At 34.9% G+C, this 25,555-nt stretch overlaps 4 protein-coding genes across 5 annotated transcripts; 3 read left to right on the top strand and 1 right to left on the bottom strand.

Moving 5' to 3' along the window:
• The first annotated feature begins 3,922 nt into the window (after positions 1-3,922).
• On the top strand, positions 3,923-7,925 carry LOC145586741 (uncharacterized). Its single transcript, XM_081643648.1, has 4 exons — positions 3,923-4,259; positions 4,401-5,366; positions 7,253-7,330; positions 7,412-7,925. Exons 1-4 carry the CDS (start codon positions 4,122-4,124, stop codon positions 7,763-7,765), a joined length of 1,536 nt encoding a protein of 511 aa, XP_081499774.1. The 5' UTR covers positions 3,923-4,121; the 3' UTR covers positions 7,766-7,925.
• Positions 7,926-8,776: 851 nt separating this feature from the next.
• LOC145585649 (cytochrome P450 704C1-like) lies at positions 8,777-11,776 on the top strand. 2 transcript variants are annotated; one of them, XM_081642357.1, is made up of 5 exons: positions 8,777-9,325; positions 9,871-10,146; positions 10,240-10,578; positions 10,977-11,180; positions 11,376-11,776. In XM_081642357.1, exons 1-5 carry the CDS (start codon positions 8,804-8,806, stop codon positions 11,565-11,567), a joined length of 1,533 nt encoding a protein of 510 aa, XP_081498483.1. In that variant the 5' UTR covers positions 8,777-8,803; the 3' UTR covers positions 11,568-11,776. The 2 variants fall into 2 exon arrangements, with proteins under 2 accessions (XP_081498483.1, XP_081498484.1); XM_081642358.1 differs by lacking the exon at positions 11,376-11,776 and having other exon boundaries at positions 10,945-11,175.
• Positions 11,777-13,150: 1,374 nt separating this feature from the next.
• LOC145584432 (uncharacterized) lies at positions 13,151-15,283 on the bottom strand. The gene is made up of 3 exons (XM_081641273.1): positions 14,688-15,283; positions 13,832-14,264; positions 13,151-13,639 (listed from the first exon to the last, which is right to left on the bottom strand). The coding sequence occupies exons 1-3, from the start codon at positions 15,281-15,283 to the stop codon at positions 13,151-13,153; spliced, it is 1,518 nt and encodes a 505-aa protein (XP_081497399.1).
• A 739-nt stretch (positions 15,284-16,022) lies between these two features.
• LOC145586742 (dihydrolipoyllysine-residue acetyltransferase component 3 of pyruvate dehydrogenase complex, mitochondrial-like) lies at positions 16,023-25,043 on the top strand. The gene is made up of 19 exons (XM_081643650.1): positions 16,023-16,180; positions 16,967-17,060; positions 17,538-17,671; positions 17,756-17,841; positions 18,001-18,041; positions 18,644-18,699; positions 18,781-18,855; positions 18,936-19,028; positions 21,379-21,624; positions 21,728-21,800; positions 22,131-22,225; positions 22,409-22,494; positions 22,593-22,668; positions 23,791-23,858; positions 23,948-24,014; positions 24,092-24,187; positions 24,279-24,381; positions 24,513-24,611; positions 24,697-25,043. The coding sequence occupies exons 1-19, from the start codon at positions 16,175-16,177 to the stop codon at positions 24,765-24,767; spliced, it is 1,665 nt and encodes a 554-aa protein (XP_081499776.1). The 5' UTR covers positions 16,023-16,174; the 3' UTR covers positions 24,768-25,043.
• The last annotated feature ends 512 nt before the right edge of the window (positions 25,044-25,555 follow it).

The raw sequence follows: 25,555 nt of genomic DNA on the forward strand, positions 1-25,555 counted from the left end.
AATTATAATTAATTCCAATCAACAATTCACCTAATATAATTCCAATCACCAAAACCAATCCAATCAATATCTATCATGATACTACCTTGGAATTAATTAAACAAAGTCTAGCATGCTTCTACACACATAAATAATTACCGAGTATGCAAACGTACCTCGAATATGATCTCAAAATCGTCATGACTACACGAAATCACTCACTTGGAAGTCTCCTACAACCCAAAATTACAAAGAGACATTAATACCTATTAATAATAAATTTCCAGCAATATATAAACTCTTTAAATCACTTTTAAACTTTCTAATATATGCTGAAAATTAATTTAAACCACCTACTTTTATTCCCGGGTAATGCGTAATTTAAAATCCTTTTAAGAAACATAATTCTAGCCTCTACTTAAAAATTCCAGCATTATAAAAATCTTAAACTAGCTGTAATTTAGTTTTAAAACATTAATTTCAATAGTTTTAATCAATTACAATCAAATTCCATCAATAAACATTAATTTAGAAACCTAGGGTTTTCAATTTTGGGCTTTATCATTCAAAAACTATATTTGAAAATTATATACATATTAATCATACTTAAAACATCATGAAATCATCACACACACCCAAAATCAATAATTAATCATGGTTGGATTAATTTACAACATAAGAGAGAGAGAGAGAGAGTTTTTTTTTTTAATTTTTTTATGCACGCCAATGCTGCTACTACTGACGCTCTGGTGGCGGTGGCGGCTGTGGTGGTGGGGCGGTCGCGTGTGTGGCGTGGAGGTGAGGTGAGAAAATAAAAAGGGAAGGGGAATTATTAAGGAGAAAGAAAAATAAGAGGAAAGAGAGAAATTTTACATTTGGGTATTTTACACCTTGGACAAATTTTAATTTAATTTGCTCATATGATGGGTACTTATACCATCACTCAAAATCCTCCTAAATTAAATTTCTTTTTTACCCTTAATGATTCCTACTCCTATTTAAAATAGTCATTGACTTCCTTTAAAATTCCATTGACCTTAAAACTTCCTTTTATAAAATAATTATGCCCCAAAGTTTTCAAATAATAAGATAAAGTATTTCTAAAATAATTAAATAAATAAAAATGGACTTTTAATTAAAATAAAACCTTTAATTTATTAAAATATCATAAATAATTCATTTTGAAATACTTCACAAAATAAAATACATATAAAAATACGGGATATTACACCAGGTTTCGCCAAAAAATTGGCCCATTTCAAGCCAAGTAAGGATTAGGGGTTAGGCCCAACTTAATCCAAAAAAAATTGTGTCCAAACCCAATTTTTCAGGTCAAAAATTTAAGCTAAATTGGTTTTTTGGGTTGTCAAATTGAAAAAAAAGGGTCGAGTTGGGAATGGTTTGATCAAATCTATTCTTGCTATTTTTTTACTGCATGTCTTGGGTTTGCACAATTGTTGAGGCATAAATGCATAATCTTGACCATTAATATCTTTACTTAGATATTAACAGTAGACATTGTGACTAATCCAATAATATATTACCTAATAACATTTATTTATTATATATTAGCTAAAAAAAAGTAAGTTAAAAGTAACATATGAATAGTGTAAATCTCAATTGATGCATGCATAATACACTTCCAAAAGATATAAATTTTTGTGTACATCCGGTTTACAATAACGTTAACGTACATCGAATATAGTAATTTAGCTAAGACCCTGTTTACTTCACCTTTAAAAAAAATTATATTCAGTAAAGAAGAGACTGTGGCTGGGTCCATACCTACTATCTGAAGCAGCAAGAATTGACTAGGCTACAATCCCAGTTGGGTCATCAGGAAAATCCTAAATGCCAGGAAGCATTTCCAGGACTGATCTTAACTCTACTGGGCATAACTGCTGGAATCAAGAGGGCTTACTCTTGCTCCCTCTTTATCCAAATTTGAGAAAATGTTCATGACTGTTTCCTAGGCTCGTGTGAATTGCATTGAATGGCAGGCTGACAATTGTAGACAGTTAAAAAAAACTGGGCAGGTTGCACAAGGAGCAAGATGAAGAATTTGGTTCTTTCGGCAGCATACTTGCTAATAATTTCAGTTTAGGAAAAATAATTTTAGTTTCAGTAAAAATAAGTTCAGTTTAGTAAAAATAATTTCAGTTCAATAAAAGTCAGTAACCTTAAAGAGAAAATATAACATAAAATTAGTAAAAATAATTTCAGTTTAGCAAAAATATTTTCAATTCAGTAAAAATAATTTAAGTTTAGCAAAAATAGTTTTAGTTTAGCAAAAAATAAGGTGAATTTATTATTTATTTTTGGTAACTTTAAACATGATTAGAAGAAAAACTTTAAGTTGTTTCAAAAAAGAAAAAAAACTTTAAACTTCATAAGATTGTAATGTAAAATAGGCAAAGAAAAAAGGTTAGGGTTACGGGATAAAATAAGGTTAATATAAATATATAATTATGTTTAACCATTGAGATCTGATTTATCATTTAAAGTTTTAACTTTATTCATAAAGTATATATACTGTTATTAGTATTGTACGAGTAGTAACTTTAATGTATATAGGGAAAACTTTTACTCATTTCAAATGTAACTTTTGATCAAATTTTATAATAAATGTATTTATGTACACCTACTTTTGTAAAGATCATAATTTAAAATTTCTAACATAAAAAATAAATTTCTTTCAATCTCAATACTTTGAATTTTTTTTTTTTTTTTTTCAAATTGCCTAAAATTATCTCCTTATTGGTCTAAACCATGGATGGGGACGGGGGAGGGGGGGTAGTGGAGGCTCGGCCCCCCAGCCCAGTTCTGCAGTCCATGTTTTCAATGCTATGCCCCCCCTAAAATTATTACATATACTAGTAGTATTATATTAAAGACACTTAAATTTTAGTAAAGAAGACTTGTTATGTTGGTTAAGGAGTGGTGTTTTTTTTATGAGGGAGTTGGGATCAAATCCTATCCCAAACAAATTTTTTTATTAAGGCTTTGTATTCAAGTATTCAACTTGGGTATGAGTTTTTTTTTAAATAAAGATTAATACTACCTCTGTTAATTATTATGTGCAACAAAGGGTATGATTTGTGAGACATAAAATATTCCTTTGTTGCACATAATAATGAACGGAGGTAATATATTTATTTTATTTAATTTAATAAATTTGGTTAATTTTTTGTCAATTGAATGGAACTTTAGGCTAATTGCTTACATTTAATATGAAATATCAAACTTTTAGGGTTATATGCTATTTAATTTGATGATTATTGTTTTTGTATTGATATCATGAAATCAAAAACACTAGATTTTTTTTTTTTAATTTTTTTTTTTATATAGAAAAGTTAATAAGAGATTGCGTTTAATTTTAGTATTGAATTTTTATTGATGATTTTCTATTAAGAAAAATCATAGAGTAAAATTTAACACTTTTTTTTAGTAACAATAAAATATTAGTATATTTAATTTTTTTAATAATCTATTAACAAGTCCGGCCCTAGGACTTAGAAATCCTGACTTCGCCTCTGATCTAAACATCCTATAAGAATTTTTTATTTTTATTTTTTAAAAACCTATATTTTACTGGGTAGATTTTTTTTTGGAAGGATATTATTGAGTTGATTCACCTACTTTAATCATAAAGTTTGTGAAGTTCATTTCCTCATAAAAAAGTGAAAAACCCTTTGATAGATATTTTTAGTTTTTTTACCTCCTTCAAAAAAAAAAAACAAAAAGCCACGTCATCTAGTTGATTCCTATCACTAGAAAAGCATTTCTAACGGTCCGATCAAAATTTCAGATCCAAACAACAAAGTAAGTAAATAAACATCATCCCGTCAAAATTAAAAATAAAAATAAAAATCATACGGAGTATAAAACAACTGTAGATTTATACAGATAAAATAACAATAAAATAAAAAATAAATAAAAATAAAAACCCCTTTTCTATTACACAAATCCAATCCTTCTTCAAAAACCCTATTTTATCTCTTTCTCTCTCCTTAATTTTAATTTTCCTTTTTCATTTTCATTTTTCACTTCCAAGAAAATACCCAGAAAATTATACAAATACATAAAGAAAACCCCAATTTTCGGGGTCCCGAAAATCTCTCCTTCTTTCTCACTCCTCTTCCATGGAGCAGCACCAGCAAGTTGGCGGCCTTCCGCCGCCGTTCGCCGTGAATTCCACCGATGCTCAGCCTTCCGCCGTCGCTAACCCAATCCCAACTCAGCCCCAAATCCCCCTTCCAACTCACCCTTCTTACGCCGAGGTTTAATTTTTATTCTAGATCCCAAATTAATTTTATTTTTTTTAATTTTTTTATTTATGGGTTTTAATTAATTTTATGGGTATTTAATTAATTTTTGTGGGTATTTAATTAATTTTAATGGGTAATTAATAATTTATGCAGATGATAACAGCAGCAATAATGTGGGACAGTTCACAAGGGAAAGCAGGAGGATCAAGCAAGAGAGCAATAGCAAAGTATATTGACCGAGTTTATACCAATCTTCCTCCAACTCACTCGGCCTTGTTGACTCACCACTTGAAGCGGTTGAAGAATTCTGGTCAACTCGTTATGATTAAGAATTCTTATCAACTTCCTGTTGTTGCTGCTGCTGCGGCTGCTGCTGCTGCCGCCTCTGCTTCTGCTGCTGTTCCTCTTAGATCTGCTCCACCTTCGCAATTGAATCCTCAATCACAAGATTCGATGACTCCGAAAAAGAGACCGGGTCGCCCGCCAAAGGCTAAGCCTTTGGGCCAGCCCAGTCCGGGCCCTGTTGGCCCATCTCCGGCCCCTGCGGCTGGAGTTGGTAATGGGCCTTCAACTGGTAAAAGGCCTCGAGGTAGGCCGCCGAGGCAGCAGCCGGCTGTTGCGGAGGTGCCGTTTGTTCAGCCTGTTTATGATGCTCCACCACCAGATGTTGGTTTGAATAATGGACAGCCTGTTAAGAGGCGGCCCGGCCGCCCTTTCAAGAATAAGCCGGTGCCGCAGCCGATTTATCAGGCACAAGCTGAATTCCAGCCTGCTAAGCAAGAATTGTCGATTGTTCCTGTGAATGGTACAGTTTCCGGTGTTCCGAAGAAGCGGCCAGGGCGACCGCCTAAGGCGAAGGGGGGTGCTGCCCCCGGATTTGCTGCTGTAGGGAGTGGTAAGCCTAGGGGCAGGCCTAAAAGGAGTGCATTAGCCCCTGTTGCGAAGCCGGTTGGGAAGAGGCCCCGTGGACGCCCCCCTAGGCAAGCGGGAGTGGCTCCCGGTAGCGGTGTTGCTGGTGGGAAGAGGCGCGGTAGGCCTCCTAGGGGGAGTGTCCCGAGTGTGGCCCCACCAAGACCGGCGAGGAAGTATTCTGGCAAGCCCCGTGGCAGGCCTAGGAAGGTATTAGTGCTGTGACCTTTTTCCCTCTTAAAGTTTAAGTTTGTTTGAATTTGAATTTTGGCACCTTTGAATTAATTGTCATCTTATATAATTTGAATGTTTAAATATGGATGTTGGAGGGGCATAATTGGAATTTAGTTTGTTGAGGAATATTGGAATAGTAAAGTGCTGATGTGTTCTGTTGAGTCCATTCATTGAGATTTGAGAGGAGAAAGAAAATTAGAGCTGAATACAAGTACTATGTGTTATCTTTATAAGATATTCTTGCCTTTCTTTGCTATAGTTATTATCAAATTTGAAGTCTTTATTTTGGGTTCTTGTTTGTTATTAAATGTAGATAAGATTGGATTTGTTTTCTAATTATCAATATTGTTGTTTGACTATCTTTATTTGTGGTATTTGTCATTTTATCTAAATACAAATTGAATTAGTTAGTTAATATTGCATGAAGTTGTAAATATATCTAATTTATTGGGTAGGACTCCTTTAATAAATAAATTAATCATGAATTTTGAGTTGAGTTGTGAAGGGGAGTGAACATTTTATATTTACATTACTCCCTCCATCCCTTAAAGATTGGCCCATTCTCAGCAGCTAGGGGTACAGCTTTGTAGTTATAGTTTTATAACTGTATAAGGATTTCCTGATAAATTTTTGATTAGATTTTCTGCTGTGAGCATTTTTGTGGAAGCATACTCCAATGCGAGTATTATGGAAAGCATACTTGCAGTGTAGTGATGGTCATAATCACCTGTCAATCTAAGTAGGTTGCAGTGGTGAGGCAGTGATTTGTGTATAGGCTATTGTAATTTTGTAAAGATTGCTCTAGTTAGTGCATTAGAGCAGCAGATAAGCAGGCAATGGACTGACTATTTATCTGTAATGTATCAGTTTCTATGTTACCATGGGGAGTAATATTGCTGCTAGTCTTCTATATGAAGCTGATGGAAGGCTAACTTCATTATATACAAGCCCCCCCCCCCCCCCCCCCCCCCCCCCCCCCAAAAAAAAAAATAAAAAAAAAAAAAAATTCCCTTCTTATGCTGCAATGTTACTTTGCAATCATTTTTATTGGTACAAGAATACTATATTTGGGGGAAATTGAGAGCCAATTGAGTTCTTATGAAGACAGTCCAACCATGTAAATAGTAAAACAGGAGAGTGAGGAGGCGGGTGGGTTGGGAGGTTAGACTGAGAGGTATAATATCTAGCTAGTTCTTTAACTCTTAAATCAAGATTCATTCTACTTCATTTTTTATTCTGGATGGGCATGCTAGTAAAATGGAGGGAGGTTTAATTTGTCAGCTTGGGTCTAAGTAGCTTCTTTATTCATGAAGATTGATTTTTAACTTTCATCACATTTTATCTTTCTATGTTCTGTAAATCTTGAGAGAAGATTGGTTTCTTAGAAACCAGGATATTCTCCCTAACAAATTTGGGGATAAAAGGTCAGACCACTTTAATAAAGCCCAGTAAATGAACATTTGATGAACTTTTTGAAAGATATATCTGTTTCTAAAAGTTCATAAGTTTTGCTCATGGTGTGTCGGAGGATCCGACATGTGATACCCAACATACAACAGTAATTCAAAGCTAGATAGATGGCAATTAAAGAGACAGTGTTGATGTCATGAGAATATGGTTATGAGAGTAGAGAGTATGTAGGCACTTTCGATTTGACATCAAGTATCAATTCACTTGCAACATTTTTTTGCTCTTGTATTACATGCTGCATGCTGGTGTGTTGTTGCTACTCTTCTAAAAGCTTTCTTGCTGTTTTACTAAAGCACTAATTTATTGCACAAATCTTATCTTGCTTAATGTGCATGTGAAGAATATCATGTGATCTTTTAAAATTTCTCATGCTGATTAATTTCAACTGTCAGAATGCTTCACCTGTGGGGAAGCAAACGTCTGAGCAAGTGGCAGCAAATGAAGAGTTGATGAAGAAGATAGAAAACATGGTAAGTCATATGTGTATTATTTGGAACTGTCCCTTTTTAAAGTTGACCTATATGTTAAACCTTGTCTTAATTTGATTGCAGCAAGCAACAATCAAAGATGCTGTAGGTGTGCTTAGGCCTTTTGTACCTAATGAGGATGGAGCTGATGCATTGGCTGCATTGCAACAACTCGAACATCTGTCAACAATGAGTTTAACTGGATCTCCATCTCCAACTCCCGAAGAACCTCCAATGACAACTACATATGTGAATTCGACCGTTGAAGTCCAACCTGAAACAGAGAATATTACTGTATCAACTATGGTCCCACCTGTTGTACCATTTAGCATAGCTGAACCCACAATGAATGAAACGGCACCATTGTACGGACCACCTCCGACCATTGAAGCCCAACAGCCAGTTAGTTGGATACCGTCAAGTGAAGCACAATTGTGAGATGTAGGATAAAGTTTGTTGATTATGTTGATTATTAGGTCTAGTGCTTATTTAGAGAGGATGAAATTTGTAGAGGACTCAATTAGACGCTAATGTTATTTGTAAGAAAGTGTAATTGCATTATCATCATTCGGTATCGAATTCAGTCACCTTATCTGTATTACCAGTATCTTTTAACAGCTAAATTGTTCCTTCTGCTTTATAGCAATGAAGGTTTGAGTAGAAAAAACCATCCTTGAATACTAAGGAAGTCATCATAATTTCGATGTCAAAATCCAGTATGCAAATGATCAATTAGTAAAGCAAGTGACGATGTATGTGATGATATAGTGCAGGTGAGCCCAGTCGAAGCCATTTGCAAGTATTAAGGTAATTCCTTTACCTAATTTATGCCAAGTTGTGATGAAGCATGACAAAAAGCTTTTCGGTGAGATTTACATGTTCTGTTGATTGCCGACTCATGCAGCTGCGCTTGGTGACCATCAGCTACATTTTTGATGGAGTTTCAGATCATGTTCTCGACGATAAATGTGATGTCCAAGCCCGTAAATTGTACTCTCTATGTACTTAGATAGCATGCTACATACTTATTCGTAATTGTATGCTGTTTTTGCTTTTGCTTGTCGTCGTTCCTTGGTCCTGGTGTTATACTATACTTCTTTTTGGTTGGATTCAACACTTTCGCTGGTTGCTTTATAAGTTGCTTATTAGGGCCCATGGTTTTATGGAGTACTAGTATTGTTAATCCAAGTTTAATCATAGTTTTCAGTGGAGTTGTTCAGTTTGCTTTATTAAGTCTATATCTCCATTTTGCATTGACTTCTATTGAAAATGACATTCTTGACATTAATAAACCAGTCAATGATAAATAAATTACCGAAAGATTCAAAGTTTTGTACATCACAACCATTGCAAATAAATGAACGGTTCAGATTTGTCTTTAAATTTAAACGATTGAAATTGAGAAAACACACACTTTGTTCTTCTTCATTATCAACATATAATATTTGCTTTGGCACAACTTCAACCAAAACAAACATGGATCTTTTCTTAGCCGTCTTTTACTTCATAACATCTGCGCTTTTCTTGTTTTTAGTACTTGTTCTTGCTATAATTTTGAAAGTATACTCTGGGAAGTCGATTAGCAATCCAATTTATCCTCCTGTGGAAGGGACAGTCTTCAATGAATTGTTTTACTTCAACACATTATATGACTATTTTACAGAAATTGCCAGAAAACATCCCACCTTTCGCATTCTAACTCCTGATCAGAGTGAAATTTACACAACAGATGTCAGAAACATCGAACATATTCTTAGAACAAAATTTGACAAGTACACAAAAGGCGATCATGACAGAGATATAATTGGAGATCTGTTTGGGGAAGGAATCTTTGCTGTTGATGGAGATAAGTGGAGGCAGCAGAGGAAGCTGTCGAGTGTCGAGTTCTCAACTAGGGTCCTCAGAGATTTCAGTTGTGCTGTTTTCCGTAGAAGTGCTGCAAAACTTGTTAGGATTATTTCGCAGATATCAAAGGCAAATAACCATTTTGACATCCATGTAAGTGTTAAATAGCTAATATTGATTCTGATTAGATTGTTAAAAGGAATAGAATTGATGCCAATATTTAAATATGTTCAAAAATCTACTGTCTTCAGGTTGTGTTTTTGTTTATTATTATTACCACGAATAATAAGAGCTATAAAGGAGCTGTTATCTTCACCTGAATACAACCGAACTGCTTAATTATTGATTAAACCAATATTATGTGATCAAAGTAGTTTTTAATGTCGAGTAAAATGGTTTTTACAAATTGAATGGCTTGATTTTCATTGACAGGTTTGTCGCTTTATATTGTATATAGTATCATTTTCCAAATTTTGACAATTACTTTGAGCAATGATTTTCCATTTTATTATGCCTAGTAGAATAAGAGCTCTTGTAATGATGCTGAAGTGATGTTGCAGTTGCATCAAATAAAAAACTCAGTTTTTCCTTGGTTTAAAATAGATTGTATGCTTGATGTAGTACAGTTTAGTTAGGATTAAAGTATATGATTCAGCAAGTTCATAACTTCATATTTATAATACTTCAAAACTCTGCAGGACATGTTAATGAGGTGTACATTAGATTCTATATTCAAAGTTGGTTTTGGGGTTGACTTGAACTGCCTTGAAGGATCAAGCATTGAATTTATGACGGCCTTTGATGATGCTAATGCATTTGTGTACTGGCGATATGTTGATCCTTTTTGGAAGCTTAAGCGAGCCCTTAACATCAGTTCTGAGGCTATGCTTAAGAAAAACATCAAAGTCATTGACGCATTTGTAAATGGAGTAATCAGCACAAAGAAGAAACAACTGGCTGAACAACAAGATTCTGTCAGCATTCTTTACAGCAAATTAATGATGAAATATTGTCAAACATAATTTGATTGATTGTATAACGATATTGTTTTTGCTGCCTTATTGCAGAATGTGAAGGAAGATATACTATATAGATTTCTAGAGGCAAGCAAGAAAGATCCGGATCAGATGACTGATCAATATCTGAGGGACATTATTCTGAACTTTATGATTGCTGGCAAAGACACAACTGCAAATACAATCTCATGGTTTCTTTACATGCTTTGTAAGAACCCATTAATACAGGAAAAGATTTTCCAAGAAGTGAATGATTATGTTGCTGGAACAGACAATGATTTCAATATCGATGACTTTGTGGATCAAATTAGTGATGATATACTAGAAAAGATGCATTATCTTCATGCTGCTCTTACAGAGACCCTGAGGCTTTATCCAGGAGTTCCAGTGGTAATTTCCATGCATCTCTTTTATGTATTGAAATTTTTCTTTGAATTTATTACTTCATCCGTTCCCAAATAATAGACCACACTTGATTTGGGTAATTTTTTTTTTTTTTTTTTTTTTTTTTTTTTTTTTTTTTTAATTTTTTTAATTTTTTATGATCTCCTTAATTAAATATCCTTTTACCATTTTGATTGTTGCATGTAGTTGTAGACTTATTTTGGAATTTTTTTAGGTTAATTACTCCGTATTAGTTAATTACTATGCACACCCTTTGTACATTCAAATAGTTGAGCTGAAGTAGAAAAATTAGAAATTAGTGTAAGGTGTTATGCTTTGTGCACTAATTTCTGATACTCTCTACTTCTCTAGTTTGATGTCATGCAAACTTATCATAATGGCAGGATGGGAGGACAGCGCGAGAAGATGATGTACTTCCAGATGGTTACAAGGTTAAGAAGGGAGAAACCGTAAACTACTTGGCCTACACTATGGGGAGGATGACTTACATTTGGGGAGATGATGCAGAGGAGTTTCGCCCTGAACGATGGCTTGATCAAAATGGAATTTTTCAACAAGAATCACCCTTCAAATTCATAGCATTTCATGTAAGTGCTCTGACCTTATAAATTATAACCTTCCATCCGAAACAAACACGCTGGTTGTTCAAATTGAATCAATAATGTGATTATTACAACCAAACAGAAGTTTTAATTGCATATCTTGATTCTCTGATATGAGTATGTTTCTGTCAAAAAAGATATGAGTATGTTAACATTATGTGAAAATTTTGACATTGGTAGGCGGGTCCTCGGATTTGTCTAGGAAAAGACTTTGCTTACAGACAAATGAAGATCGTCTCCATTGCACTTCTTCGATTCTTCCGCTTTAAGTTGGGGGATGAGAGTCGAAAGGTTACTTATAGAACAATGCTTACACTTCACATTGATGGAGGTCTCCATGTTAGCGCTTTGCCAAGGACAGAAATTTGGTAATGCAAGGATTCTACTCATGGTCAGCAGTAGCTATACAACTGCATATCTGTTGAACAGAATAAAGAACAAATTTAGGACTTAAAAGAGTAGTTAGTCTTTTGGGGAATTCTGCCCTTTTCTTCTGTAGTTTTATTTCCTACAATCCTCTTACTCGCCTTTTTAACGTTATTATACTTCCCTTTCGGATAATAATAGGAACGCATACTATTTAAGGATGTCTGGTCACCTTTCCTACTTGCATTTGCTTTAATCATCAAAATATACTCCAGTAAGTCGGTTTGTTATCTGAAATATCCACCAGTAGCCAACTGTTGTACTTCAACACATTATATGATCAACAAACTGAGACTGCCAGAAAGCATCCTACTTTTCGGCTGTTAGCTCCTGACTTCAGTAAATTTTATAAAACTGATGTCAGAAACATAGAACACATTCTGAAAACAAGTTTTGACAAGTATACAAGAGAGAAGTATAATAGAGATATACTTATTGATCTGTTTGGGGAAGGAGCCTTTGCTGTTGATGGAGATTGGTGGAGGCAGCAGAGGAAGCTTTCGAGCTTTGAGGTCTCAACCCTGGTCTTGTGAGATTTCAGCTGTGCTGTATTCAGGAGAAGTGCTGCAAAACTCGTCAGGATTGTTTTGCATATTTTTAAGGCAAATGACATCTTTGACATTCATGTAAGTGTTGATTAATCACTGATTTAATCAATATTAAAAAAAGTTTGAGCAATAGCTCAAAACAAGCTCCATTTAATCAATATCCAACTCATGCACATTTACATGTCTAAGTTCCATCAACTTATCTGTGAATAAGGGGCGCTTTTATGGAGCATATGAAGTATCACCTCCAAGGCTACTATGGATTGTTTCACAACTATTCTCAAGAGTGTTAGATACATGTATGTTCAATTATAGTAAAGATAATACAATAAAAAGACGTATAAGTAAAAAATACTCGTCGAATAGATGATGTAGATAAACAAATTTTATTCATGTTGGGTAGGTATAGCTATGTATGACTCTTTGATGCTTGTATTACATATAATCGTACGAAGTAGAAGTTGTGTATGAAAATTTTTAGTATAATTTTGAACATATTGTTATTTTTATGTTATCAAAGCCAAAAAAAGAAAAAAAAAAAAAAAAAAAAACAAACTGTTAAGGAATGATCTTCTCAAAGTAAATATCTTCTATTATTTTGTAAATATTCTCTACCTTGATTCTAGGAATATTAATCAGTAAATTAGTCTATATAATTTAGTCTTAATCTACTCCTTAATCTTTTTTTTTTTGAAAGACAAAAAACGGGAAATCAATTTATTAAATCAAGTTCCGCCAAAGTTTGAAAACTCTGGGGAATATAATCCAAACAAATACATTCACTACTAGTACCCGTATCCTATCTAGCAGCTAAGTGAGCTACAGTATTCCCCGCTCGTCGAACATGAACACAATCAAAGCTAATAAAATCATTCCTCATTCTATAAATATCCTCGTAGAAATGAAAAATTGGAGCTGCACCCTCTTGCTTGCCTCTAATAGCACGCACCACGTTCATTGAATCACCTTCAAGAGTCACATTCACAAAGCCATATCTGCCAGCAATTTGGACACCATAGCAAGCAGCTTCAGCGACTTCAGAAGACCATCTGTAGGCTGTTTTCTTCGTCGCAACCAAAAGATAGTACCCCACTCATCCCTGACAACCGCACCCAAGCAAACTCCTCCATGGTTGGGTACATATGCGTCGGTATTCACCTTAATAGAAGAAGAGTGTGGCGGAATCCAGCTTGCCCGAGAGAAAGTGATAGGAGCAGACACACCTCCTCCAACTCTAGCATTGTAAACACAATAATCCTCACACATTTTGACAAAGCTTGCAACAATCATCACGCTATTAATCTCATTTGCATCGCCAAAAATTACTTTGTTCCTGCAGCACCACGCTGCCCACGCAAAACATAAAAATACCCGCAGCTGTGCTTTATCTAATTTGCTCGACACCCAGCAGAACAATTCTTGAAACGAGGACATTGGAGCATCATTAAGCAAATCAAGAGAGTTACTCTGCTGCCATATATTCATAGCATGCGTACAAAAGAACAAAGCATGGATTATTGACTCACTATCCGCACCACATATCAAGCATCTGCTTGAGGGTTGTATATGGCGAAAATTCAGCCTCTACATCACTCCAAGAGACCCTTTACAAGCCCTCCATACGAAGTGGCACAGCTTTGGAGGTCCCTTTAAATCCCAGACCTCGCGCCAGAGCTGATTCTCACTATCTCCATGAAGCAATTCCCATGAACGTATCTTGCCCAATCTGCCCAACCAATAGGCTGATTTTACAGAAAACAGACCAGACTTTGTAGGCCACCAGAACCTCCTATCCTCCACCCATACACTCGGCAGAGGGATGTCAAGGACTTTAAGACCATCCTCCTTGCTGAACGTGGCAGCCACCAATTCCGAATTCCAACACATATTATCAAATTCAATAAGCTCACTTACCCGCAAATCAGTATCACAATGCAAATGAGGGGTCGGGATGGAGTTTGAATCATCCCCAGCCAACCATTCATCTTCCCAGACCTTAATTGAAGAGCCATTACCCACTCTCCACTTCAAAGCCTCAAGGAGCAAAGATTTTGCCCCCCAAATACTTCTCCACGTATAGCTCAGATCAAAACCTCTTGAGGCACCACAAAAATCAGAATATTTAAAATACTTGGCTTTGAGGATTTGTTGTAGCATTGTGTTATTGTCAACACATAACCTCCATCCTTGCTTAGCGAGAAGAGACAGGTTAAAGCATTTAAGGTCTCAAAACCCCATTCCACCCATTGATTTACGGAGACAAAGGTCTTCCCATCTATGCCAATGAATCCTCCTATTCAAATTATCCGAACCCCACTAAAATCGGGCTAAAGTTGAGTGAATTTCATCAATAAGACTATCTAGAATCTTAAAGATTCTCATCATATAAGTTGGGATTGCTTGTGCCACCGCCTTAATTAATATCTCTTTGCCAGGACGAGATAATAATTTCTCCTTCCACCCTTGAAGTTTCTTCCAAATACGCTCTTTGAGACAAGTAAAAACCGTTTTTTTTTACCTTCCAATAAGAGTCGGCAACCACAAGTACTTCTCATGTCTATTCACTTCTCTAACACCCAGAGTTTCAATAATTTCCTTCCTTCTCTCCGACTTCACACATTTGCTGAAAGCTACTTCAGTTTTGCTTAAATTGACTTTCTGACCGGACGCTCTTTCGTATGTATTGATTATATCAACAATTTTAGAGCATTCATGCAAATTAGCTCTCGCAAAAATGCTGTCATTTGCAAAGAAAAGATAAGACACCCTAGGTGCTCCCCTGCAAATACTTACTCCATGAATCAAATTATCTGATGCCGCTTTAGATATCAGAGTAGAGAAAGTTTCCGCACATATAAGGGACAAGTACGGTGACATTGGGTCCCCTTGTCGGAGTCCCCGAGATGGAGTTAGGGCACCAGAAATAGCCCCATTGTATTTGAAGGAGAAAGAGACACTTGAAAGACATTGCATAATTCTACTACTCCAAGCTACCCGGAATCCTATCTGTAACATAACTTTTTCAATGAAGACCCATTCTACTCTATCATAAGCTTTGCTCATATCAAGCTTAAGAGCAACATTGCCGTCCTTGCCTTCCCCCTTTCTTTTCATGGAGTGAAAAATTTCGAAAGCAATTAGAGCATTATCCGTAATTAGCCGATTTGGGACAAAAGCACTATGATTTTCCGAAATAAGAGATCCAAGCATAGGCTTCAATTTATTTGCAAGAGTTTTCGAGATGATCTTATACAACACTTTGCAATTGTATACTAATCCAATCTACTCCTTAATCTTAGTGGTTGATTGATTGTAATCTTGTATAGCCTAACTTAGCCAAAGCCCATACCAATTGTATACTATATATATGTAATCATTTAATGAGAAAACTACAACTTCCTTCATAATTCTTATACAAACATTTTACAAACTCTTGAAATGCTAGACAACTGGGTAATACATTAATACTGGCTTAACAACTATAATTATCATTTATCACACACTTTATGTAGAGTTATGTTATTGAAATTGATTGTTTTTATAAGAAGTATGATATATTAATATATATAAATGCATTTTTTAAAGCAATATGCTTTAAAAACAAAATGCATTTTTACTTACATTCAATTAGTTTATAAATATAAAAGCGAATTAATAATTTATTACACTTAAGTAGCATACTAACGTGTATGAACTATCATGATCCCTAATCATAATTTATTTTTACCGAATTTGTTTTATTTGAATTTATTTTTATTAAAACAAAATACTCTTAGAAAAGTCCTAAAAAGCACGAGAACTTGTTCGAATCAAACGACGCAACTTCATCTCATTTAAAAAAATCAAAAAAAAAAAAAAAAAAAGAAAAGAAAAAAAAGCAACCCTATTTCATTTCTTGTCACCTGAATTAGCCTTTGACATTCAACTCTCTCATTTTCTCTCGCTGGAGATCTTCTTTCTCCACAGTCGTCGAATTTCACATCAGCTCAATTTTCTCTCTCCTCAATGCTGGTAATTTTGATCGCTTTTATCTCTAGATCAGTTGCCTTTTGTGCCAAATTTTGATCGACTTTTGGAATATGATTCGCTTTGATATCATTGTTTTTCTTCATTTCAATTTCTTCTTGATGTGTTTTATAAACCTAGAATTTGAATTTTTGTAATTTACTGGTAATTTAGGGTTTTCGGTGTGATTTTTTGTCCATAATATAAAGCATAATCTTGATATTATAGGTTGGTTGAATATTAGTTTTTGTGGTAAATGGTTGAATTTCATGCTCGATGTTCGTATTATTAATAATCTGTGCCTCCGGAATCCTATGTTTACAATTCGAGAAATTAAAAATTAGGAAATTTTTGAATAATTTGTGCTGCCTGAATCAAAGGTTTGTTTTTTTTAATTGTCATCTGTTAATTTTCAATTTTATCGAATGCAATTCCGTAATTTATGTGTATTTGTATCATTGTATGCTCACTGTGTGAAATTTTGATTAATCTATACTATATACATATAATCCAAGCATACTTAGGAGGTTTTGTATTTAATTAAGTTATAGATTTTGTAATTAGCTCGTAATTGCGAAACCTACAAATTTGTATTAGTCTGTGCTTGTGTGCTATAAAGAGTTTAACCATACATCGAAAGACGAGTTGATGAATGTTATTTAATTGCTAATTTCAGGAAAACAGTGTTATATGATTATAACTGGTATATTTATGATGATTTTAGTATGAGTAGGACGCTTTAAACAATTTCATGTTAACTGTTCTGCCTTTTGTTTTTCACATTACCGACAGTCCAAGATTGCTTCCAAGTCGGTGCGCCGTGCACCTGCCAATTTGGTTCGACAGTTCACTCATGACGTTCGCTCGTCCTCAAAAAATGTAGAAGGTGTTCCTTGCTAATCTCTGAATTGGATTTCCTTTTTGTTTGTCAATGGAATAATAGTTTAAAACTGTTTATATATCTTGTACTGAACTACTGATTAATATTTTTCTAGTGTTATTTCATTGGTGTTTAATGTTCATGGTCTTGCCAATTTTTTTTTACTTTGTGATTAATTAATTATTGTTCTTTGAATTGTTGCTTGTCAATAATTATAACTTTGCATACAGAGTTGTTGTGTTAGTTGTTGTTGTAAACTTGTTACATGCTTGGTTGTGTCTGAAACCCTTTAAACTTGCATTGAAAACCAGGTTTTGTGTTTGTAAATGTAGTGCTGAATCTGTAACTTCAATTTTGTTGATATATTGTTTTCTTAATTATTTTCCATTCCTTGAGCTGGCTTTCTGTGGTTAGAAACTCGTAACGCCTAACTTATATTTACCTTGTATATTTGGGTTTGAATGTGAGTTATCTTTGTACCAGATGCTTTGAAGATCCATCAGTCTGGCTGGAATTATCAGAAAGGGGATGGAACTTGTAGCTCTTTAACTGGATGGAGTTCCGGTAAAGGCAATTCCAGTCAGTTTCCTAGGGTTTCAAACCCTGCAGCTGTCATGGTTAGTGGATGATGTTTGTTTCTCGTTGGTAAAGAAATAGCCAAGATATGTTTTTTCTCCTAAACTTCTGCGTGTGATGTATAGGCTCCAGCAACCGGAGTCTTCACTAGAAGTATTTCAAGCATGACTCTGAAAATGGGATCTGATGAAGTCCTGTCTAGAGGATCCAGGTTTGCCTCTAGTTCCTGATCTTCTGTTGACCACTCTTCTTTCTTTGTAGAAGAAGGGCTGCTATTGCATAATCAGTTGGGGTACTTTTAAAATTTTGGACTGCAGCTATTTCTTCCACATTTGATTATTCTCTCTTTTTTGGTTGTTTGAATCTCCAGTTTGCAGCTGCACTCAAAAAGGAACTTTTCATCAAGTGCAGGTATTTATTTCCTCTCCTTTGCTGTAATTGCATCTCTAGTTCTCTATTTATTAGTGGAGCATCTAAAATTCTTTCTGCCAATTCAGTTAAGTTTGTTACATATGTGTTGTTGAATTAGTGGTCTGTTGAGCTTGGTTGGTGTCTTCTATTGGCATATGCAAGATTGATATTGAATTTATTTGGCCTCATTTGTGTGTTCGGAACTTCGGATATCTTGAAGTCTTTTTACGGACAGACTTTGTGCAAATTTTAGCTCCTTACAGCCAAAATTTGATAGCTTTTCTTATCTTAGCTGTTAATTCATACTCTTGTAAGCAGTTAGTGTATCAGCTTGACTCATTTTAAGCAAGTCTTTTGGAAATGCATTATTTAATAGCACAATGTTCTTTATTAAGCTAATAGACAAGGCAGAAGATGTTGTAATGTTTATTCTGTTATTAGGTTGTTGTAGTCACTCATGAAAGAAATGTGGACAGAAGGGTATATTATTACATGTTCATATCTCATTCAAATTCCGGCCAACTTTTAGTAATTCTCCAGAGTGAGTTTTTTAGTACTTTATTACTAAATTATGATGTTCTTTCAACTCCTGTGTTTTTCAGATCTGCCACCTCATCAAGAAATCGGCATGCCATCTCTTTCTCCTACTATGGAAGAGGTATGTGATTTACACCTCTCTTTACATGCTGGACTTACTTGACTTGATGAACTGATGGATAATGGTATAATGGAATTCCAGGGGAATATTGCTAGATGGGTGAAGAAAGTGGGAGATAAAGTATCTCCTGGTGATGTAATCTGTGAAGTCGAAACAGTATGTATTTTGCTTCTTTCAAATAAGGTTTCCTTAATGCTCCCCCAAGATACTTATGCTTTTGTTTTCAATCTTGAAAGGATAAAGCGACAGTTGAGATGGAAAGTATGGAGGATGGTTATATTGCCCAGATAGTTAAAGGAGATGGCGCACAAGGAATTAAAGTTGGCGAGGTATTGAGTTGGCTGATTTTTATTATCATGCTTTGATTTGGAGTTTGGCTCATGTCATGGGATGTGACGAAGTTTTATACTGGCTGTCACTGGCCTACCGTAACCCTCCTCCTTTATCCAGGCTTGGGACTGGCAGCGGGAAACCCACTGGCATTGTAGATAAATTAAGGGAAAATCGTCTGCGTTGGTTTGGACATGTAAGACGGAGACCCGAGGGGGCACCGGTGCGAAGAGTGGAAGAGTGGGACCATGGAGGGATTAAACGAGGAAGAGGGAGACCAAAGATGACTTGGTTGGAAGGAGTGAGGAAGGATATGAAGTGCATGGATTTACGTGAGGATGAAGTTTTGGATCGTAAGGGATGGAGGAGAAAGATTTATGTTGATGACTACACGGAATAATCAAATTTGGTTCATGTTAGCCGACCCCACTTTTGGGATTAAGGCTTTGATTGATTGATTGATTGATTGATTGATTGCTTTGATTTGGAGTTTGACTTGAGTTCCGTGGAAAGAGTGGAGAGCAGTTGCATTCTCCCTTAGAATTTCAAGCATTTGATTCCAGATGTGGAACTGATTGCTTTAAGTATTCACCCTTAATGCAACTTGTTAATAATCTTACTTGGGGAAGGTTAGCTAGTCGAGCCTTCCATGTTCTGTTTCGCACAAGTATCTTTTCCCTCTGAAGATATAGCACTTGCTGTGCATTTTTGGGCCTTTTCAAGCTGATAAAGGGCCAATTTATGTCAATGATTGGGGTGTATAAAATATAGTTATATCTGTTTAGTTAAGTTATTTGTTTAGTTTCAATATTAACACTATTTGCAATAGCATGGAAATTACTATTTTAGTGGATGGATGGCTACTTTAGTTTATCTAGTTTTGCTGTTTATAATATACCCTTAACTTGCCACACACACACACACCCTCCCCACTTTTAAACTCCTTGTGCTCAATTCCGTCGGTGTTATAACCCCACCTAATGTGGAACAAAGTGGCCAGTAATTTTGAATGTGTTGGTCCAGCACACATTCATCCTGCATGCTGTGTATCAACTCACTAAGAATTTTTCTTGCTTTCTTTATTGTCGAGTTAGTATGAAGATTTGTTCAGCATATACACTCATACAGTGTTATTTGTGTCTAAATTTCTCATTGTCGTATAGGATTTTCTTGGTGCGGTGGGTTGACTCGTAGAAAGCATTATGAAGGATATGTGATTTGTTCTGGGGTGAACTCTTAGTGAGTTAAGAATAAGGTGGCCTTGGGATTTCGTTTGTAAGAATATTGACATGGTGATATACATTTGTAATTATTTTCTATAGAATTTTATCTTTTCCAGTATAAACTGTCTTGTAGCAGCCACAAGTTTTATCAGAACAAACAAGAGATGTAACATACGTTTCAAGTAAGATTGTAATAAAAGAATTTTGTATTCAATGTCTAATATTGCTACCCTCACAGTTTTTGGAGTTTATGGTTCATATTAAAATTTGAGGGAAGATTAATCAAATCAAAATTACTCACCCATGGAAGGCCTTTGCTTTATAGAGTAACAAAAATATTATGTTGCAGCCTTGCTGCCTTAGGCTCCATCAGAATAGATAGAGATGCCAGTTTTGTTTCTAGCATCATTGCTATAAGTCTCTTGTAAAACGGTAAAGTGAGGTGATACTTTTGTATTTATTAAATTTGATCCAACTGCAAGCACTTGTTTAGCAAAAGTTAGGAATATATTTTTTCTCGATTCCAGATTTACAGTATTGCTGGTTGATGGTGGCTTGTGTCACTGTCACTTAATGCATCATTTGAAAGGTGTCTACTGTGTTTGTGTTACAATGTATATAGTTCTGTACTGTCACTTTGAGGTTTACAGTTTTAAACTGTAAAAGTGATTGTGTGATAGTAATTACCTCATGACTCAACTACGCAAATGACATGCAGTCTTTAACCTTTTTAAGACTAAAGATAATAATTTTAGGATGATGCCAAGCGAGCCTTCTGGACTCCGGGGTTTTTATGCATTTTAAATTTTTGTTCACACTAGCATTAGTAATTCTTAAGCATTAATATATAATTTCTCTTCTAGTATTTCTCCTTATCAGGTATTCTTCTGTGAGAGCAAACCCAAATATGGAGCAATAATATCCTGTAGCTAAGAGAATTTTGATGCGATATTATCAGATTCTTGAAACTTACATTAGGGATTGAATTGTTGTTTTCTGTATTTCATTAAATTTACAGTATTGTTTTGCTGGCAGAATCTTATCTTCAAAACATTTTCATGTCAATGTAATTGGTGTTCTATTGTCTCTGAAACTCTGACTTTGGGTTATCTTGATTTCATGTTAGGTGATTGCTATCACCGTAGAAGATGAGGCAGATATTGAGAAGTTTAAAGATTACACACCCTCCAAATCAGAAACTGCTGTTCCTGAACCCGAGAAACCATCTGAACCTGAAGCTTCTGAACAAAAAACAGATCAGACTCCTCCTGCTGTACCCAAGGAGAAGAATGCTCCATCTAGTCAAAAATCATCTGGAGGGGATCGCATATTTGCTAGCCCTCTTGCAAGGAAATTGGCAGAAGAGCACAATGTGGGTTACTTGTTAGAAATTTGTTCCAGGTTTTCTAGTTATTGCGTTGGGATATTTCTATGATTCTAACTTGCGTCTCTTGATTTTGTTCTGTGCAATAAAGGTTTCTTTGTCAAGCATAAAGGGAACAGGTCCTGATGGAAACATTATCAAAGCTGACATTGAAGATTACTTGGGTAATTTGCATTGTTTTTTTTTTTTTTTTTTTTTTTTTTTTTTTTCCTTCGATGATTTCACTCTACAGTTATTTGTGTCTATAATTCTCTGTGTTTTGGTTTATTTTTATGACATACGCCTGTTAGTCCTGTGATGGTTATTTTCTTAAGTAGCTTTTTTTGGGTCAATTTTCATTTCACTTTATACCACAGAAAATTTCAATACTTGGTGAATAAATTTTGTATAGAGGTGCTCATGTGAATATAACCGTAGAAGTCTTTTCAGCACAAAGACATGTGTACTACCTTACACTTTGCTCACATATGTATGTATTTTTCTTTTTTGTATAGCATCTCGGGGCAAGGAATCACAAGCATCTGTACCTAAAGTTGCTGAAGGAGCTGGAATGGACTTCTCAGATATTCCTCATTCTCAGATAAGAAAGGCAAGTATTTTTCTTATTTCTTTGCCTCACAGGCATCTGTTCTTAATTCCAGAATATCTCCAGTTCTTAATCCGATTCTTTGGCCATGGTATTGTGAAACCTTTATAGACGATGGGAAAAAGTCATTTACTATGCTCACTAAGTGAGCTGCTTTGGCTTACGTTTTATTTGTCAACATGACAGGTCACAGCTGCACGCTTATTAATGTCAAAGCAAACCATTCCTCATTATTATCTGACAGTAGATACTTGTGTGGACAAACTTATGGAGTAAGTAATTGATTGAATTCTCTCTCTCTCTCTCTCTCTCTCTCTGAGTTTCAAAATCTTGTTTAACTGTCTTAATTGTGCTCTTTGATGACCTTCAGATTACGAAGCCAATTGAATTCATTACAAGAGGCTTCTGGAGGGAAGAGGATTTCTGTTAATGATCTTGTGATCAAGGTATTTGCACTGTATATTCTCAGATATGACTATATCTTTTCCTTTTGCTATTAATGTGCTTATAAATTTTGTTTTGGATGTCAATTATTTTCTACTTCCTCTGTTACACAAATATTGCAACAAGGATGAAACTACGCATCCTAAAGCACATTTTACATGCTAAATATCTATAATTATACAAGAGTAAAAATTATAAAAAGTTGAGATTGTGTAAGTATTTTACAAGACGAATCTAACAAGACCCCACATGACTATATTTTACATTACAAATAAATCATAACATGTGGTCTAACAAGCGTGATGAATAGTGTAAAAGTCTATTTGGAATAGAGGAAGTATTACTTAATAAAATTTGTGTATCTTAGGGACAATAAACATATTTAAGCTAGGTGTATACATGGAATATTCCATTCTCAACAATTCTAATAGCTCACAAATACATTTGAACAAAAATCTAGCGAAAGATTTTTGGGAATTCAATTAATGGTGGAAATATAATGTTCCATGTACCCTTAGTGTACACGTGCCCTTGTCCTTTTAGTATCTAATTTGTTTTGTGCAGCACCTTGACTAAGATCTTATACGTGATTCATGTATGTACACTTGCTAGGAGTTTTTTCATTCTCATCCAATTGCCATATAGCATTATCCTAATTTTACATCCAATCGCCATATAGCATTATTCAAATTTTATGTACTTTGTTTATAAGTTATATTGATACATGACTAATGTTTTGGGTCATTGGAAAGAGTTGAAATATTTACAACTTGATGGTGGTAGTATTTCTATCAAACGTAGTCAAGATTGTGAGTGGTTTCAAAGGTGCTGAATTTGGTTTTCTGAATTCACTTTGTTCTATGTATATCTCATATTGAAAGCAAACCAGGGTGGTTGTCCACTTGTTCTGTGATTTTTTTTTTTTATTATTTATTATTTATTATTTATTTATTTTTTGTAGTCAGTCAGTAGGATGGGAGTTGTTTCATGTTGGTTTTTACTATTCGACACTGCATGCTGCTACTAGTTGGAGTTCTTGTCAATTTTAATGCAATTTTGTGTGTATATTAAATTCGGATTTATTAGATGTAATATAAATGTATCTCTTTGTGTGTACTGTGTAGGCTGCTGCTCTGGCACTGAAGAAAGTTCCTGCATGCAATAGCTCTTGGAACAGTGACTATATTCGCCAGTGAGTATTGTGCTAATTTGTCGATGTCATTTTGGTGCATTCCTCTTTGTTATAGCTTCAAATTAATTGTATTTTTTTGTTGTATTCAGGTATCACAATGTGAACATCAATGTAGCAGTGCAAACTGAGAATGGTTTATATGTTCCAGTTGTCCGGGTATATGATGACTCTTACTTCTACTTTAGCAACCATTATTGAAAGCTAATGCTAACTGCTTTTTTTGTTGTTGGCAGGATGCTGACAAGAAAGGTTTATCCAAAATTTCTGAAGAAGTCAAACATTTGGCCCAAAAAGCAAGGGAAAATAGCCTGAAACCTGAACAATATGAGGTAAAAACAACTTTAAACTTAATTTTATTATAATCGTGGCCTCGTTAGTGTTCTCATTTAATTTTTTCTGTAATATTTTTTGTTATTGTAGGGTGGCACTTTTACTGTGTCAAACTTGGGAGGACCTTTTGGAATCAAACAATTCTGTGCAATTATTAATCCTCCTCAGGCAGCCATTCTTGCAGTTGGCTCTGGTACGCAATTATACATATATTTCACGTATATACATACAAGTGTTGAAACAGCAAATGTTTAAAGTAGACATCAACCCAATTATACTTATACATTTATTTCTCATATATACATCTGGTTTGTACTTGTGCAGCTCAAAAGAGAGTTATACCTTCAGATGATGATGTCAACCAATTCAAATTTGGCTCCTTCATGTCCGTTACACTAAGCTGTGATCACCGTGTCATTGATGGTGAGTAACATTTGCTACACATTTCAGTAAAGTTATGCATGCCATGAGAATTGAATGTTAATCTGTTGTCACTCTCTTTATGTAGGTGCCATGGGTGCAGAGTGGCTAAAAGCATTTAAAGGCTACATCGAAAATCCAGAGTCAATGATGCTGTAGATTTGATTTTTAGTTTATAGTTTTTCCTTATTTGGGCTCAAGTTGATTGATTGAATGCTGTGATTTTACTTCCACTAGCATCTTCTGAGTTCACAGTTGTTTTGACATAAAGGAGCAAGGGAGTCATGGCTCTAGGAGCTCAGGGTACTTGTGGCAATCGTGTACAATTTTGTAATAATGAGGGGATGAGTCTTTTGCAATTTGACAAATTGATTTTCCCAAGCGAAATATAGGAGGCTTCAAATACGAAGGTTTAAATGCCTTTTTTGATTGATAGCTGGAATTTCATTTTTAGCTTAAACAATTTTGAAATTTAGTGTACCTATATTTATCATAATTATATTTTTTAAATCATCAAAATCCTTTTTTCACCTCTTGTTAAAATTGTTTGAATGTAACGTTTCTAATCTTTCCATATTCCTTTGTAATAACCAAGTTTAAGGAAATAACGAAGCTATCAGAAGTTGTTCATTTTTTGAAAAAACAAAAATTGCTTACTGATGTGCAGATCACTTGTATCAAATGCTAAAAATGTATTCTTTTCATGTACTTAGGCTCTTGTTTTAAGGGGATTTGAGTGTGTAAGAAAAAATGAGGATATAGTTGGTAGATATAAAAAAAATGGGGAATACAGTCGTACAGTACGGGGGTGTTTGGTAAAACAAAGGGAAAAGGTGCGCAGTCAACAATGGGATAGAAAAGAGAGGGAAGTTTTGTACCACCCTGTCTCTTCGGAGCATCGACTATTAGGAGATAGAAGAGAGGGTAGTGCAAATGTCAGGCAATGC

Source organism: Chenopodium album, chromosome 16, assembly GCF_948465745.1.
Source record: "Chenopodium album chromosome 16, dcCheAlbu1.1, whole genome shotgun sequence".
Classification (NCBI taxonomy): Eukaryota; Viridiplantae; Streptophyta; class Magnoliopsida; order Caryophyllales; family Amaranthaceae; genus Chenopodium; species Chenopodium album.

What these genes read in the sequence shown, in the direction of transcription:
- LOC145586741 (XM_081643648.1), top strand. Translation starts at nt 4,122, where the DNA reads ATGGAGCAGCACCAGCAAGTTGGCGGCCTTCCGCCGCCGTTCGCCGTG. An exon ending in CCCGTGGCAGGCCTAGGAAG is followed by an intron (nt 5,367 to 7,252) that starts GTATTAGTGCTG and finishes TTCAACTGTCAG; the next exon opens with AATGCTTCACCTGTGGGGAA. An exon ending in TGAAGAAGATAGAAAACATG is followed by an intron (nt 7,331 to 7,411) that starts GTAAGTCATATG and finishes ATTTGATTGCAG; the next exon opens with CAAGCAACAATCAAAGATGC.
- LOC145585649 (XM_081642357.1), top strand. Translation starts at nt 8,804, where the DNA reads ATGGATCTTTTCTTAGCCGTCTTTTACTTCATAACATCTGCGCTTTTC. An exon ending in ATAACCATTTTGACATCCAT is followed by an intron (nt 9,326 to 9,870) that starts GTAAGTGTTAAA and finishes AAAACTCTGCAG; the next exon opens with GACATGTTAATGAGGTGTAC. An exon ending in TTTATCCAGGAGTTCCAGTG is followed by an intron (nt 10,579 to 10,976) that starts GTAATTTCCATG and finishes TCATAATGGCAG; the next exon opens with GATGGGAGGACAGCGCGAGA.
- LOC145584432 (XM_081641273.1), bottom strand. Translation starts at nt 15,283, where the DNA reads ATGAAAAGAAAGGGGGAAGGCAAGGACGGCAATGTTGCTCTTAAGCTT. An exon ending in TTGCCGACTCTTATTGGAAG is followed by an intron (nt 14,265 to 14,687) that starts GTAAAAAAAAAC and finishes TGGTGCCTCAAG; the next exon opens with AGGTTTTGATCTGAGCTATA. An exon ending in AGAATCAGCTCTGGCGCGAG is followed by an intron (nt 13,640 to 13,831) that starts GTCTGGGATTTA and finishes AATATATGGCAG; the next exon opens with CAGAGTAACTCTCTTGATTT.
- LOC145586742 (XM_081643650.1), top strand. An exon ending in TGTGTGGACAAACTTATGGA is followed by an intron (nt 22,495 to 22,592) that starts GTAAGTAATTGA and finishes GATGACCTTCAG; the next exon opens with ATTACGAAGCCAATTGAATT. An exon ending in TGATCACCGTGTCATTGATG is followed by an intron (nt 24,612 to 24,696) that starts GTGAGTAACATT and finishes CTCTTTATGTAG; the next exon opens with GTGCCATGGGTGCAGAGTGG.